The sequence below is a fragment of the Palaemon carinicauda genome, chromosome 8 (assembly GCF_036898095.1).
Source record: "Palaemon carinicauda isolate YSFRI2023 chromosome 8, ASM3689809v2, whole genome shotgun sequence".
NCBI lineage: Eukaryota > Metazoa > Arthropoda > Malacostraca > Decapoda > Palaemonidae > Palaemon > Palaemon carinicauda.
In genome coordinates, this window is record NC_090732.1 from 137849981 (window position 1) to 137867480 (window position 17500).

A 17500-nucleotide genomic window follows, 5' to 3' on the forward strand; every position below is an offset into this window, starting at 1 on the left:
CAATTTCTATACGTATTCGTTGTTTTGTCTTTTTCAGCTGTTCTTGGCTACTATTCATGGTTTGACATTTTCACTTTGAATTGATGATCTCACTCTGTTTTAAAGTAAATTATATTGTCTTTTAAGCTTGTCAAGAATTATTTTTTTTTTAATAATTATTGTTAAAATGCTGATTTAGTTACTGTCCGGAATTGCTTGCATGATTCTTTTTAAGAGAAGTCTGATAATCTCATTTTATAGAATAATCTATAATTGTAGGCTTAATCCAACAGTAGAGTTTTAATGTAATTCCCAATGCTACAAATTTGGTAATGTTACTCAATATTGCTGAATTTACAGTACAGTACATTAAGAAATAATTAATTTGTCATAGGCCTGCACCTAAACTGCATTGAGCGATGCAAACCATAATGCTGATATCGTATTTGGATTAATATACTCTATATAAGTAGTTAAATTGCAAAAGAATTTCAAATGTAATAAGGGCCACCATTTGAAATGTAAGAGAAACTAAAAACTTTCTTACCATACATGTAGGAAAGTATGTGCTTAGTTTTTTTATTTGCATTAATGAGATGACCATTTGCAGTCTAAATATGTATGATAATTATAATACACATTAATTTACTTATATAATAAAAGTACAGTGCAATCCGACCGATCCTCACAGTATTATTAACTTTTAAGTAGAAAAATTTACATATATTTCATCATACTGTTTATTATTTTTTGTAAGAATGATATAATTGAAGTCAATAAAGGTAACAATGTGACTGAGGTATGGACAAAATAACAGATAGCTAGAACGTGCACTCGATAGAGCGCATACCTTTGCCACCGCCACTTTTGTCAATGACATCACTGTATTATGGTGTATAACACAGGATAGACAATTGAATTGTGCACATTTTGGCACTATTTTTATGCAAATCAGACAAAAATTAGACGTTTATGACCTTTTCGGGACCTTGGCCTTGACTTTTGCCCCAATCACTCCAAAAAATTAATTAAATTGTCTTTGTATCATGGCCAGCCATGCCACCAAATTTCATGATATTCTGTCCAATAGTGTTTGTGTTATGCGAATCACAAACACAGAAAGGCATATAAACAAATATGCGCCTATCAAAAGATAACCTTCGTAACGAAGTCAGCGAAGGAAAAAATAGTCTCCAATTAATCAATCCACTTTCTATAGTTTAGGCATTATGATGTCACCATCTGGCGCATGATCAGACTTCTCATTTATAGTATTTTGGAGTTTACTTTGAACGGTTTTAACTAAATGACAATTTATTTAAAGTTTGACAAAGTGTATTTTTAAATGGCAGTCCTTTCAGAATGGACATTCTTCAAAAACTTTTGACATTCTTTGAATCTGTGACAAATTGCAAATATGAAAGACACTCCCCAATAACTAATAACAGTCGTAATTCTTTGATAGTTTCCGAAACTGTGACAATGTCGCAATAAATACTGACAAACATCAAGAGGATTTCTTTGTATTGACAAATACATTTTATATGACATTCATCATAAATTCTGTTATGGAGTGCATCAGAACAAAATGATTTTTATCTTACTACAGATGTCTAATGTTGAATAAAATATGTCTTAACAGCAATAACTGTTCGTAACATATTGATAAACTAATCGCAAATATCTCTGCAATGCATTTCATAAGATGAGCGCTACTGTGTCATATAATGAAACATGTAGTTGTGGAGTGACAACACTTAGCAGTTGTTCTCGATAACCTTGTAAGGTCGTCCCTTTTCGGCGACCTTTCTGTGCACTACAGGTACTTGTTACATCATTAAGTAACTGTTTTAGTGGTGCCTTTACCGTTGAAAAGCAGGTTCTCAATTGGATTGAGGGAAGGCGAGTATGGCGGTAGATATTTAAAAGATCTCGTAGGAAAGCTATCGGCAATATCACTATGACACCGAGTTGAATTCAGAGAGGTTAATATCCAAGTTGAATACGAAATTATTAGATTTCTCCTTGGTGACGCCAAGTGTATGAATCTCAAAATAAACTAGTCCAGGCCCCACCGGAAATCAACACTAACAACGAGATGTTACCACCTCTCTGTCCGCCAATTATTCGCAGGGCTCGTTGGCTCATAATGTGCTCTACTACAAGTCCTCTTCGTGTATAAATCATGTCCCAGATCGTCAATGTAGATCCCAGAGTTGCCAGGTTTTCTGAATGAGAAAGGCCTAAATCAAATCAAAAGCAGATTTAAAAGGCCAACACATAGTAGAAAAGGCCAAATATATAGTATTTAAGGCTTACCTTTTCTTTCATGATACTACTAAAGGACAACAATCTTTAAAAAAGGCCAAATTTCAGGGTTTTTTGGCCTGAAAAAGGCCAACCTGGCAACAAAGGTAGATCCTATCTTTCTGCAAATGTATAGCGTACATGTCATGTGCGTACATTACCCTTGCATCAGACACGTTCGAAGTTTCTCTCCTGTGTTACGTTTCTCACAATTTTAGTGTGAAGAGTTCACATTCCAAGGCTCTTGCAACAGTTGATTCAGACACACGGGGTTCTCTGGTAAGTGTTTCTCGCAAAGTTTGATTCAGTTCCTTTGAAGTTAAGGTTGGTGTACTTTCTACCAACAACAACAGGAAGTGTTCTAACTTCTCTTGCTTGAACTTCATCTTGGTGGTGATATCTCCACGTAATTTAGTAGGCTGATGTCCGACTAACCCAAAGTACTTTATTCTGGCTGTCGTTAAGAAATCTTCACCGCTCTCGTACTGGTCTATTATGCAATTGCGGTCAATGTTACAAACGCGACGATAATTTCTTAGCATTTTAGAGCCGTAGGTGCTGGATATAAAAAAAAATACAAATGACCAGTTGTAAAGACAGTATGGTTCTAAACTTTTCTTTAAACACCGCGTTACCAAGTAGTTTCACAGTCATAGGCTATAATGGAATCTGGTAAATGCGATACCAGGAAAATAAATGTAAGGTTACCAAGAGATACAGCTCTTACAGTTTCATTTGCATTGATTCTATAAAGAAAGAGATTGTTCTAAAATATTTTTGATGTTTGTATAAGTTACGATAATAATTGTGATGAAATGTCAAACTCAAATGCGTCTGTGAATCTTAAAACCTAAATTGTCAGTTACGAAACGAACAGTTGGTAATAATTATTTTTCATGACTTGGAGGTATCGTTCGTTGTATGGTCTGTCAATCTATTTTGTAGAATGTGAAATTGAAATTGAAAACTGTCACAAGTGTATATGTATTTGTCATTCTATTATGAATATTATCAATTGCAATTGCAGAATGTTCAAGCTATAATGCAAAATACCATAATAGATTTTGCTCAGCAGAGTTGAAACTGAGGTGACAAACTTCTATGCCATCAGGTCGGAGTTACAAGCATCTCTTGAAAAAAGGGGCCAGGTTGAAAAGTTTTCTGGAATAAGTAGAGTTAAACGCATCCCTAGAAAAGTCTGAAATCTTCCTAGGAAAAAAGATCAAAATAAAGATTTACCTGGAAATAGGTAGCAATGCAAATTTAACTTGATTTGAAACCTGGAAAAAAAAATTGGAGTTGAAAACATCATTTAGGAAAGACCTTTTTGTTCAGCCTCTCCATCTTTGTTATATATATATATATATATATATTATATATATATATATATATATATATATATATATATATATATACTGTTTGTATATATGTATGTATTGTGCATAAATGTACTGTACATTATATATTTATGTATATATACAGTATATATATATATATATATATATATATATATATATATATATATATATATATATATATATATATACACACACTTGATTTTGTTATACATATAGTTATATATAACAATTTACCATGTACAATTATTTTGTTTTTATGTACATGACTAATTATACGGAAGTAGAGAAAGTAATTTTTATTCTTCCTTTCTTAAACGAGCATACTCATTCTGTGCAAGACGCATGTTCATTATGAATTATTATCGTCAATGAATCACCATCATTTTCATCATCACCCTAATTTATTTCTGGAATCATGTGGATTCTCAATCATTCCACCGATCGTGCTTCGTTTCTTTGACGGGTATAATTTATAGTTTTCTTTAGCACTTTCATCTTCCTTGTCTTAACTCGCTTTAATTCATGTGTATTTTTTTTCTTTTTTATTTTTCACATCCTTTTATTTCTAAGGATAACTTATTGATTACGTATCTGGAATGTTTATCCAAGCTAGTGATATCATGCAGTATATAGGTCTATAGTTATATAACAAAAGCATATCATCTTTCATATTTGTCTTTTTAGCTGATTCTACATTCCCTTTGTCGTGTCTCTTAACTCTTTAAGTCTTCCAATTGTTGACTTGCAGTGTTATCCAAACACAAATGCCTTCCCCTTTCTCCCTGTCGCCTGCCTTCAAAGAGCACTTAACATTTTTATGGACAACAATAATTTATTCCAACAAATAAAAAAGCAAACAGTGACTCAGACTTCTCCACGGCATGTTGGACTTTCTGGTAAATAATGGACAGTTTGCATGTTTTTCCAGGGTAAAATATCTATGTAGACTTATTTCAGTGTTTGTTAAGCATTCTTTTGTGATCGCCAATAAAATATATTGCAGGTTAATTGGGCTCAGAATAATATGATTCGCTCTGAGGCCAATCATTTATCATTTTTCCCTTAGAAAATATCTTGGCGTCATCTGTTATCGCATGGAAATTGACATGCGATGAAATTTTGTTTGTTTTGGGATAGTGCTAAACACACACACATGCAGCATATGTATACTGTGTACATATGTGGGTATGCGCCAGTGCATAGCCTACACACAACATCCTAATAAATGAAGTAAAGGAAATGTAGCTTCGTAAATCACTAAACCTACGCGTTTTGCTCTGACACTTTCATTTTATTAGTTGATAGTTTTTATTCATGCCTGTGTGTTTTCGTGAAATTTATCTTAGTTTTACTTTTTGGGGTATCATCATATCAAATACTGTCTTTTGTAATCATTAGTTATTGAAAACTGCGATAAATACGTTTCTGTTGTATTATATGCAACATAATTGCTTTTGTCCTAATTTTCTACACGCCCACGCACTCGTACATAATATTTATATGTATGTATGAATATCCTTATGTATTTTAATATATATATATATATATATATATATATATATATATATATATATATATATATATATATATATATATATATATATAATGTATGTATATACATTTATATATTTATTTATTTATTTATTTATGCATGCATATACGGTATACGCTCATGTACAGTATATAAGTACATACATTCCCACACGTGTACATACATATACATTCATTTTTTTATGCCATGAAGCCCCATGTTCAGTTAAGATTAAACACGTATCATAAGTAAAGAAATATGAAACTTTTCATTTCGATTTCAATTGTCGCAAGCAAGAAGAAATACGAAAATATTACGTCATTTTATACTGCTTATAAAGTAAAATAATCATATCCTTCATAACTGAACTTGTTTCTGGTGCGCATCCTCCAAGTCAGCTTAATGTAACATTCATTCAATGTCGGTTGAAGGTCACCCAGGTCTCATGATTTCCACACATCTTGTCGTCACTGTTAGTAACATCTTTTCTTCTTTTTTTTTTTTTTATATCGCACCTGCTGACCCTCCTCCCCCTACCAACACTGAACTACCGATACCCATCCTCGCGGTATTTACGTTGGTATTGCTTGCCTATATTATTTGAGTTAGTCCTCTTCAGCATTAGCATAAACCATCAAAATACACTAGAATGTTTCAGCATGTCTTTTACATAGATATATTTGTTAATTGCTTATTAATAAACATCTGCTAATGACGAATTTATTGTTTGAATATTTTCCCTTCAAAGGGATAGTTGCAGACAATATAAATCTTTTGAGTATTTCATGTCTTTTAGGGATAAGGTTGTTATATTCATGCCTTTCTATTTGTTTTTCACCTACCCATTACAGTCACCTAATCACCAGGTACATTATCCTTTGTGTAGCAATAACACAGGTCTTTTCAGGGAACAGGTCCAAGTAGCACACTGCTGTTGTGGCACTGTCTTCGTTTGAGCTTAATATATTATTTAAAGCGCATGAAAGCAATCTATAAGTAAGGATCTTAGTTTTGTTTATCAATGAAAACATGATCCTAATGGGAAAATAGAGTACATGATTATACAGTACATTAAAAAAATAGCGGATTCGTCATTAAAATATTTGTATAGGAGGAATTTTTAATATAACATTATTATTATTATTATTATTATTATTATTATTATTATTATTATTATTATTATTATTATTATTATTATTATTATTATTATTATTATTATTATTATTATTATATAGATCGGCAGATATTTTTGAGCCACAAGACTAAATAAGAGAAGAGAGAGATTCCAGGTAATCTAACTGCAAAATGCAACATAAGTAAATAAGGAATTAATGTAATGCAATATACAGGGGTCATTTGGTGAATGAAGAGCTTTTGGGTGTGCCCTATGTTTTTTTTTTCTCCATCTGTAGCCTAATATATTTCCAAATTGCTTTTTGTACTCTTCCTCTCTTTCTTAACAACTCCCAACCATCGTCAATCCTACCATAGACATCATCCAGGACACTTACTGCCATTGGAGGAACGCGTTTACAAAATCCTTACCTCAAAAGGAAAGGAAAGGACGTTTTTAAAACGGGTCATCTGTAATGTGGTTAAGTAATCAAATTTACAAAATCGAAATGGTAAATATATTAATTCTAAACAAATTTTTTATTCTTGAACTGAGTTTTTGTAATCAACATTGGTCTTTCATTTCAAATATTTATATTTAAGGCATAGGAAATGGAAAAGTTGAAAAAGTATATTCTAAAAACGCTTTTTCTCTGTCTGGTAAATCCCTATTGAGCCAGAGGTGAACAGTATGCGTTGGTAATGAAGGAGCTAATGAAGAGCACCTTCGTTCGTTCTGCTAATTACCGGTATGCTCCCCATTTCATTTGCCATAATTCTCTTACCTGTCAGAAGACACCTTGAAGTTAACGGCCTGAGGCTCAAGAAATTGAGAGCGTTATCTCTGTGCTCATATGGAAACGTTTGCCAGACTCTGGTGGTTCCACTCGAGACAGATGTGTTGCTGCTCAGGTAAATGTTACTGTGATGCTCAAGTGATTAAAGAAATTAATCTCTGGTGAGAGTAATGGGACAGAAAAAGAGATCCTGTCATAAACGTGGTGTACTTTGATAATATCTTTAAATTTTATAAGGAAAGACTTCTACGTTCTTTGATTATTGTTTCCACATGAGTCTATTTTTCCTTTTCTTATTTTATACCACTTAATCACCCTCCTTATTGTTAATCATCATCATCATCTCCTACACCTATTGATGCAAAGGGACTCTGTTAGATTTCGCCAGTCGTCTCTATCATGAGCTTTTAAATCAATACTACTCCCTTCATTATCTCCGACTTCACGCTTCATAGTCCTCAGCCATGTAGGCCTGGTTCTTCCAACTCTGGTTAATGCTGTAGTTTATACCAGGGATACTGTTTAATTACTTTCGATAACTAAACCTTATATATATATATATATATATATATATATATATATATATATATATATATACAGGTATATATATATATATATATATATATATATATATATATATATATATACAGGTATATATATATATATATATATATATATATATACAGGTATGTATATATATATATATATATATATATATATATATATATATATATATATATATATCAGCATCATCATCTCCTACGCATACTGACGCAAAGGGCCTCGTTTAGATTTCGCTAGTCGTCTCTATCTTGAGCTTTTAATTCAATACTTCTCCATGCATTATCTCCTATTTCACGCTTTATAGTCCTCAGCCATGTAGGCCTGGGTCTTCCAACTCTTATATTGCCTTGTGGAGTCCAACTGAACGTTCGGTGAACTAATGTCTCTTGGGGAGTGCGAAGAGCATTCCCAAACCAACTCTATCTACCCCGCATCTTGATCTCATCCACTCGAGTAATCTCTTTGTAATTTCATTTCTAATCCTGTCCTGCCATTCAACTCCCAATATCCTTTTGAGGACTTTGTTCTCAAATCTACTAAATATGTTGGAGATTATTTCATTGTCATACCATGACTCATGTGCATCGAGTAACACCGATCTTACTAAACTGATGTATAGTCTGATTTTTATATGTAATTTCAGACAGTTTGATTTTCAAATTTTACCTAAGTTACCCCTTTTCTGGTTTGTTTTTTTTCAATCTTTCACTAAACTCTTAATTCTAAAGACCCTGTATTGGAGATCATAGTTCTTAGATACTTAAAGGTTTCTACTTATTAATCCTTTCTCCTTCCAATGATATTTCATCTTCCACTGCATAATCTGTTCTCATCGTCTCTGTCTTTCTTCTATTTATCTTCAGCCCGAACTCGTGTGATATTTCTTGCATTCTGGTAAGCAAGCATTGCAAATCCTGTGGTGTCCTGTTAACAAGGACAGTATCATCAGCATACTCTAGGTCTGCTAAATTCCTATCACCAATTCAGTCCAATACTTCTCCACCGTCTCTGACTGTTCTATGAATTACAAAGTCCATGAGGAGGACAAACAACATAGGTGACAACACATTCCCTTGGAGTACTCCGCTGTTCACTGGAAATTCATTTGATAAGACTCCACTAACATTAACTTTGCACTTGCTATGCTCATGAACAAGACTTAATCAAATTTAAATATTTAAGAGGAATTCCATAATAACGCAGGACTCTACACAAAATTGGCCGGTGCACATTATCAAAGGCTTTTTCATAGTTCACAAATTCCATCAAAAGGGAATTTCTATATTCTGCGCATTGCTGTGCAACATGTCTCAAAATGAAAATTTGGTCAATGTAACTTCTACCTTTTCTAAATCCTGCTTGTTCATCTCTCAGCTTTTCATCAATCTTTTTCTCCAGTCTCTTTAGAATAAGGATACTATATTCTTCATAACTGACGTAGGTGTTATGCCTCTGTAATTATTGCAGTCAGTCAGGTCTCCTTTTTTTTTCTATTTTCACCAACACTCCTAACTCCCATTCATCAGGTTTTGCCTCTTCATGCCACATTCTACAAAATAATCTTGTAAGTAGTCTGGGAGTAATTTCATTTTAGCCAGTATTATCTTGGCAGTTATTCCATCGTATCCGGGGCTTTCCATTTCTTTATTTTTTTTAGGATAGCTTCGACTTCAAAGACACTGAATTCATTCATGGGCACCTCAAGGTCTTCATCAGCTTCAGGTATATCAATCAAATTATTCCCTTCATATATCCTATTTTTAAACTCACTAAAGTGTTCCATCCAACGTTGTCTTCATACTCTGTTGCTTATAACAGAGCCATCTCTCTTTTTGATGGGCATATGCTGCTGCTTCTTTGCCCCAGTCGAGATTTCATGAATAATTCTATGAGCAATTCCTACACCATAGCCAGTTCCTGAATTCATAGCATAGTCAGCCTCATCTGCTTTACTGTCTAAATATTCTCTCCAGTCATTCCTGTGATTTTTTTTTTTACTTCACTATCAATATTGGAATACTTAGCATGCTCCACCTTATAATCTTCATTAGTTCCTCAAAAACATTCAACAATCAATTTCTGTCTTTGTTTCCTTTTTATGGTATCCCAAATGTCATTTAATATCCATGGCTTTCTCCTTGTAACTACGTGTCCCAAGACTTCACCTTCACTACCAACTGACAGATATATGTTCTTCATATCACACCATTCTTCATTAATTGTCTGTTCTTTGTCTCTTAAAGTCAGACTGCAAATCGATTCTTACATTCAATTGCAAATGTTTCTTTTTTTAGTTGTATCAAACCTAGATATTCTATCTATCTTTCTGTTGGGTGCTTTCAGTTTTAATTTCAGTGGGGCAATGAGGAGCTGGTGATCACTACCAATATCTGCATCTCTATAGCTTCTTACATTTCTCAAAGTCCTCCTCTCTTTCTTAATGGCAATGTGATCTGTCTGATTTTTGTAATTGCCACATGGTGAAGTATCATGGTTTACCTTTGTGTCGCCAACTGCTTGGTCTTCCTTTACAGCTCCAATATCTTGGTGTTCTTTTGTGTTATCAACAGCTTTGTCTTACTTTGCATTACCGACAGCTTGGTTTTCATTTGCAGTTCCAATATCTTCGTCATCCTTATTGTTGCAAACTGCTTGGACTTCATTTACAGCTCCAGTATCATGGTCCTCTTTTGCATCATCAACAGCTTTTTCTTCCTTTCCATCTCTAGTATCTTGGTCTACCTTTGTGTCTTTAACTGCTTGATCTTCCTTTACAGCTCCAATATCTTGGTTGTCTTTTGCATCACCAACAGTATGGTCTCCCTTTGCAGCTCCATTATCTTGGTCTTCCTTTGCATTACCAACAGCTTGTCCTCCTTTGCAGCTCCAATATCTTGGTCCTCCATTGTGTTGCCAACATCTTGGTCTTATTTGGCATCTCTAGTATCTTGGTCTTCCTTTGGATCTAAAGTATCTGGGTCTTCTTTTTTTTTTTTTTTTTTGTCAGCAGCTTGGTCCTCGATTGTAGCTCCAGTATCTTGGACTTCCTTTGTATTGCCAACACCTTGGTTTTCCTTTACAGTTCCAATGTCTTGCTCTCCTTATCTGTTGTCAACAGCTTGTTCTTCCTTTTCAACTTTAATATCTTGGTCTTCCTTTGCATTGCCAACAGGTTGTTCATCCTTTGTTGCTCAATTATCTTAGTCATCTTTTGCATCACGAACAGCATAGTCTTCCTTTGCAGCACCATTATCTTGGTCTTTGCAATGCCAACAGCTTGATTTTCTTCTGCAGTTCTAATATCTTGGTTTTCCTTTGCATTGCCAACATCTTGGTTTTCCCTAACAGTTCCAATATCTTGCTCTCACTTTGTGTTGACAACAGCTTGTCCTTCCTTTGCAGCTCCAATGTCTTGGTCTTCCTTTGCATTGCCAACAGCGTGTTCTCCCTATGCAGGTCACATATATTGGTCTCCTTTTGTGTCATTGGCAGCTTGGTCTTCCTTTTCATTGCCAACAGCTTGTTCTTCCTATGCAGCTCCAATATATTGGTGTCCTTTTGTGTCATCAGCTGCTTGGTCCTCCTTTGCAGCTCCAAATATCTTTGTCTTCCTTTTTTTGTCAACAGCTTGGTTTTCCATTGCAGCTCCAATATCTTGGTCTTTCTTTGCATTGTCAACAGCTTCTTCCTTTGCAGCTCTAATATCTTAGTCTCCCTTTGCATCATCAGAATCTTAGTCTTCCTATGCAACTCCGGTATATTGGCCTTCCTTTGCATCACCAGCAGCTTGTTCTTCCTTTGCAGTTCTTATATCTTGGTATTGCTTTGTGTCCCCAACAGTTTGGTCTTCCTTTGTAGCTCCTATATCTTGGTCTTCCTATTTGTCACCAACAGCTTGGTCTTCCTTTGTAGTTCCAATATCTCAGTCTTAATTTATGTTACCAATATCTTGCTCTTCCTATGCAGCTTCGATATCTAAGTCTTCCTTTGCAGCTCCAACATCTTTGTCTTCCTTTGCAACATCAGCAGCTTGTTCTTCCTATGCAGCTTCAAAATCTAAGTCTTCCTTTGCAGCTCCAATATCCTGATCTTCCTTTGCGTCGTCAGCAGCTTGTTCTTCCTAATCGATTTACACTGGCTGCCGATTAAAGCGAGAAATGAATTTAAAATATGTACAATAACCCACCCAGTTATCAGAACCGGGCGTCCAAAATTCTTAAAAGAATTGCTACACATTGCGCAGCCAACAAATCATGCCGACACGAGAATAGTTACAGATGGCTTCAAACTGTTGTAACCTAGATATATGTCTACTTTAGGCTCCAGAGCCTTTAAATATGCGGCCCCGAAACTATATAATATACTCCCACGAAACATTGGAATGATTGAAGACATTAAGGCTTTCAAGAGGAAACTGAAGACTTTCTTATTTCATGAGTCTTCTGACAGTGACAATTTAATAGTAAATGAACAATATATGATATAAAATGTTAAATACTCTGAACGAACAAGGTAAAACGACAGTGGAGGTCCTTTCAGAGAGTGGGTTTCCCCTGCCATATGGGACTGGAAAAGCAGCCATCAAAGTAAGTAAAAAAAAAAAAAAAAAAGTTCCTTTGCAGCTCCAATATCTTGGTCTTCCTTTGTGTCGTCAACAGCTTGTTCTTCCTATGCAGCTTCAATATCTAAGTTTTTCTTTGCAGCTCTGATATCTTGGTGTTCCTTTGTGTCTTCAGCAGCTTGTTCTTCCTATGCAGCTTCAATGTCTATGTCTTCCTTTGCAGCTCCAATATCTTGGTTTGCCTTTACGTCCTCAACAGCTTGTTCTTCCTATGTAGCTTCAATATCTTGGTCTTCCTTTGTGTCAACAACGGCTTGGTTTTTCTTTGCAGCGCCAATATCTTGGTCTACCTTTGCATCATCAGCAACTTAGTCTTCCTTTGGATCATTAGCAGCTTGTTCTTCCTATGCAGCTTCAATATCTAAGTCTTCCTATGCAGCTCCAATATCTTGGTTTGCCTTTGTTTCATCAGCAGCTTGTTCTTCCTATGCAGCTTCAATATCTTGGTCTTGCTTTGTGTCAACAATGGCATGGTTTTCCTTTGCCGCTCCAATATCTTGGTCTTCCTTTGCATCGCCAACAGTTTCTTCCTTTGCAGCTCCAATATCTTGGTCTACCTTTGCATCATCAGCAGCTTAGTCTTCCTTTGCATCATCAGCAGCTTGTTCTTCCTATGCAGCTTCAATATCTTGGTTTTCCTTTGTGTCAACAACGGCTTGGATTTACTTTGCAGCTCCAATATCTTGGTCTGGCTTTGCATGATCAGCTGCTTAGACTTCCTTTACAACTTCAATATCTTGGTCTTCCTTTGCATCGCCAACAGGTTCTTCCTTTGCAGCTCCAATATCTTGGTCTACCTTTGCATCATCAACAGCTTAGTCTTCCTTTGGATCATCAACAGCTTGTTCTTCCTATGCAGCTTCAATATCTAAGTCTTCCTTTGCAGCTCCAATATCTTGGTCTGCCTTTGTGTCATCAGCAGCTTGTTCTTCCTATGCAGCTCCAATATCTTGGTCTGTCTTTGCATGATCAGCTGCTTAGACTTCCTTTGCAACTTTAGTATCTTCGCCTTCCTTTGCATTGCCAACAACTTGTTCTTCCTTTGCAGTTCTTATATCTTGGTATTGCTTTGTGTCTCAAGCAGCTTGATCTTCCTTTGTAGCTTCAATATCTTGATCTTCCTTTTTGTCGCCGACAGCTTGGCCTTCCTTGTTCCTATGCAGCTTCAATATCTAAGTCTTCCTTTGCAGTTCCAATATCTTGGTCTTCCTTTTGCGTCGTCAGCAGCTTGTTCTTCCGATCCCGCTTCAATATCTAAGTCTTCCTTTACATCACCAATGGCTTGGTCTTCTGCAGCTCCAATATCTCGGTCTTCCTTTGGGTCGTCAGCAGCTTGTTCTTCCTATGCAGCTTCAATATCTGAGTCTTCCTTTGCAGCTCCAATATCCTGGTCTTCCTTTGCGTCGTCAGCAGCTTGTTCTTCCTATGCAGCTTCAATATCCAAGTCTTCCTTTGCATCTCCAATATCTTGGTCTTCCTTTGTATCGTCAGCAGCTTGTTCTTCCTATGTAGCTTCAATATTTATGTCTTCCTTTGCAGCTCCAATATCTTAGTCTTCCTTTGCGTCATCAGCAGCTTGTTCTTCCTATGCAACTTCAATAGCTTGGTCTTCCTTTATGTCAACAACGGCTTGGTTATACTTCACAGCTCCAATATCTTGGTCTTCATTTGCATCGCCAACAGCTTCTTCCTTTTCAGCTCCAATGTCTTGGTCTGCCTTTGCATCATCAGCAGCTTAGTCTTCCTTTGCATCATCAGCAGCTTTTCTTCCTATGCAGCTTCAATATCTAAGTCTTCCTTTGCAGCTAAACATCTTGGTCTTCCTTTGCGTCGTCAGCAGCTTGTTCTTCCTATGCAGCTTCAATATCTTGGTTTTCCTTTATGTCAACAACGGCTTGGTTTTACTTCACAGCTCCAATATCTTGGTCTGTCTTTGCATCAACTGCAGCTTAGTCTTCCTTTGCAACTTCAATATCTTGCCCTTTCTTTGAATCGCCAACAACTTGTTCTTCCTTTGTAGGTTTTATATCTTGTTATTGCTTTGTGTCCACAACATTATATTCTTCCTTTGTAGCTCCTATATCTTGATCTTCCTTTTTGTCGCCGACAGCTTGGTCTTCCTTTGTAGTTCCAATATCTGTGCCTTAATTTATGTTGCCAACTGCTTGTTCTTCCTATGCAGCTTCAATATCTAAGTCTTTCTTTGCAGCTCCAATATCTTGGTCTTCCTTTGCGTCATCAGCAACTTGTTCTTCCTATGCAGCTTCAATATCTATGTCTTCCTTTGGCGCTCCAATATCTTCGTCTTCCTTTGCGTCATCAGCAGCTTGTTCTTCCTATGCAGCTTCCATATCTAAGTTTCCCTTTGCTGCTCCAATATCTTGGTCTTCCTTTGTGTTGTCAGGAGCTAGTTCTTCCTATGCATCTTCAATATCTAAGTCTTCCTTTGTAGCTCCTATATCTTGGTTTACCTTTGTATCATCAGCAGTCTAGTCTTCCTTTGCAACTCCAATGTTTTGGCCCTTCTTTGCATCACCAACAGCTTGATCTTTCTATCCAGCTCCAATGTCTTCATCTTCCTTTGTATTGTCAGCCGCTTGTTCTTCCTTTACAGTTTTTATATCTTGGTATTGCTTGTGTCGCCAACAGCTTGGTCTTCCTTTGTAGCTCCAATATCTTGATCTTCCTTTGTCTCGCCAACAGCTTGGTCTTCCTTTGTAGATCCAATATATTGATCTTGCGTTGTATCGCAAACAGCTTGGACTTCCTTTGTAGTTCCAATGTCTCGGTCTTGATTCATGTCGCCAACAGCTTATTCTTCTTACGCAGCTTCGATGTCTAGTCTTCTTTTGTGTCACAAATGGCTTGATCTTCCTTTGCATCTCCAATATCTTAGTCTTACTTTGCATTGTCAGCAGCTTGTTCTTCCTATGCAGCAACAATATTTCGGTCTTCCTTTGTCTCAACATCGGCTTGATTTTCCTTTGCTGCTCCAATATCTTGGTCTTCCTTTGCATCACCAATGGCTTGGTCTTCTTCTTTATTGTTATTGTTATTACTTGCTAAGCTACAACCCTGATTGGAAAAGCAGGATGCTATAAGCCCAGGGGCTCCAACAAGGAAAATAGCTCAGTGAGGAAAGGAAACAAAGAAAAATAAAATATTCTTAGAAGAGCAACGAGATTAAAAATAAATATATCCTATATAAACTATAAAAAATTTAACAAAATAAGAGGAAGAGAAATAAAGTAGAATAGTACGCCCGAGTGTATCCACAAGCAAGAGAACTCGAGCCCAAGACAGTGGAAGACCATGGTACAGAGGCTATGGCACTATCCAAGATAGGAGAACAATGGTTTGATTTAGGTGTGTCCTTCTCCTTAAAGCGCTGCTTACCAGAGCTAAAGAGTTTCTTCTACCCTCACAAGGAGAAAAGTGGCCACTGAACAATTACAGTGCAGTACGAAGAATTGTTTGGTATTCTGCGTTGTCAGGTGTATGAGGACAGAAGAGGATGTGTAAGGAATAGGCCAGACTATTCGCTGTATGTGTTTGGCAGGGGGATAATGAACCATAACCAGAGAGAAGGATCCAATGTACTATTGTCTGGCCAGTCAAAAGACCCCATAAATCTCTAGCAGTAGTATCTTGGTCTTTCTTTACATCGTTAGCAGCTTGTTCTTCCTATGCAGCTTCAATATCTTGGTTTTCCTTTGACTCAACAATGCCCTGTTTTTACTTTGCAGCTCCAATATCCTGGTCTTCCTATGCAGCTTCAATATCTTGGTCTTCCTTTGTGTTAACAACGGCCTGGTTTTCCTTTGCAGCTCCAGTATCTTGGTCTTACTTTGCATCACCAATGGCTTTTTCTTTGCAGCTTCAATATCCTTGTCTTTCTTTACGTCGTCAGCAGCTTGCTCTTCCCATGCAACTTCAATATCTTGGTCTTCCTTTGTGTCAACAACGGCTTGGTTTTCCTTTGCAGCTCTAATATCTTGGTCTTCCTTTGCATCACCAATTGCTCTGTCTTCCTTTGCAACTTCAATATCCTGGTCTTTCTTTACGTTGTCAGCAGCTTGTTCTTCCCATGCAGCTCCAATATCTTGGTCTTCCTTTGTGTCAACAGTGGCTGGAGTTTCTTTTGCAGCTCCAATATCTTGGTTCTTCTTTGCATCACCAATGGATTGGTCTTCATTTGCAGATCCAATATCTTGGTCTTTATTTATGTCGTCAGCAGCTTTTTCTTCCTATGCAGCTTCAATATCTTGGTCTTCTTTTGTGTCAACAGTGGCTGGAGTTTCTTTTGCAGCTCCAATATCTTGGTTCTCCTTTGCATCACCAATGGATTGGTCTTCATTTGCAGCTTCAGTATCTTGGTCTTTCTATAAGTCTTCAGCAGTTTGCTCTTCCTATGCAGCTTCAATATCTTGGTCTTCATTTGGCTCAACAATGGCTTAGTTTTACTTTGCAGCTCCAATATCTTGGTCTTCATTTGCATCGGCGTCAATGACCTTCAATGTCAGGATGCCTGAGAACTTCAAATCAATCAATCAATCTTCACTTGCATCACCAATGGCTTTGTCTTCCTTTGCTGATCCAATATCTTGGTGTTCCTATGCAGCTTCAATATTTCGGTCTTCCTTTGTGTCAACAATGGCTTGGTTTTCCTTTGCGGCTCTAATATCTTGGTCTTCCTTTGCATCACCAATGGCTTTATCTTCCTTTGTAGCTTCAATATCCTGGTCTTTCTTTATGTCGTCAGCAGCTTGATCTTCCCATGCAGCTTCAGTATCTTAATCTTCCTTTTCGTCACCAACGGCTTGGTCTACCTATGTAACTCCAATATCTTGGTCTTCCTTTTCATCGCCAACAGCTTGCCCTTGCTTTGCATCTCCAACATTTTGGTCTTCCTTCACGTTGCTAACACCTTGAGCTTCCTTTGCATCTCTTCTGCTTTTGCATTATCAACATCGTTAGCTTTCTTTGTATCACTAAAAGCTTGTAATTCCATTTTTTACTTCGAGAACCTTGGCTTCCATTGCGTCAACAATATTTTGGGCTTCCTTTGTTTCCTCAAGAGCTGTTTACGTTTGTATCATCAACCCCATCAGTATCTGTTATGTTGTTAACAGCTTTAGCTTTCTTGGCATCGCTTCTGACTTTATTGTAATATGAATTAGAGTCATTTCTATCTGGTGATGGTTTTGGCGAGATTATGATTAAATTTTTA

The 17500-nt window shown here is 36.5% G+C and overlaps 3 protein-coding genes across 3 annotated transcripts in view; 2 read left to right on the top strand and 1 right to left on the bottom strand.

Moving 5' to 3' along the window:
- The window catches only part of LOC137645965 (dynein intermediate chain 2, ciliary-like), a 469865-nt gene that overhangs the window by 170681 nt on the left and 281684 nt on the right, over window positions 1-17500 (top strand). The window lies entirely within an intron of this gene.
- On the top strand, window positions 12137-13823 carry LOC137645466 (uncharacterized). Its single transcript, XM_068378271.1, has 2 exons — window positions 12137-12235; window positions 13461-13823. The coding sequence occupies exons 1-2, from the start codon at window positions 12137-12139 to the stop codon at window positions 13821-13823; spliced, it is 462 nt and encodes a 153-aa protein (XP_068234372.1).
- LOC137645468 (cylicin-2-like) overlaps window positions 15199-17500 on the bottom strand; it is a 7778-nt gene continuing 5476 nt past the window's right edge. The window contains exons 2-4 of the mRNA XM_068378272.1: window positions 17359-17462; window positions 16128-16517; window positions 15199-15345 (exon numbers count right to left, since the gene is read on the bottom strand). Coding sequence (XP_068234373.1) covers window positions 15199-15345; window positions 16128-16517; window positions 17359-17462 — 641 coding nt within the window. The remainder of the gene's footprint in view (window positions 15346-16127; window positions 16518-17358; window positions 17463-17500) is intronic.

Coding starts and splice junctions, on each gene's coding strand:
- LOC137645466 (XM_068378271.1), top strand. CDS start 12,137: ATGTTAAATACTCTGAACGAACAAGGTAAAACGACAGTGGAGGTCCTT. Junction 12,236..13,460: donor CTGGAAAAGCAGCCATCAAA/GTAAGTAAAAAA, acceptor CTTCCTTTGCAG/TTCCAATATCTTGGTCTTCC.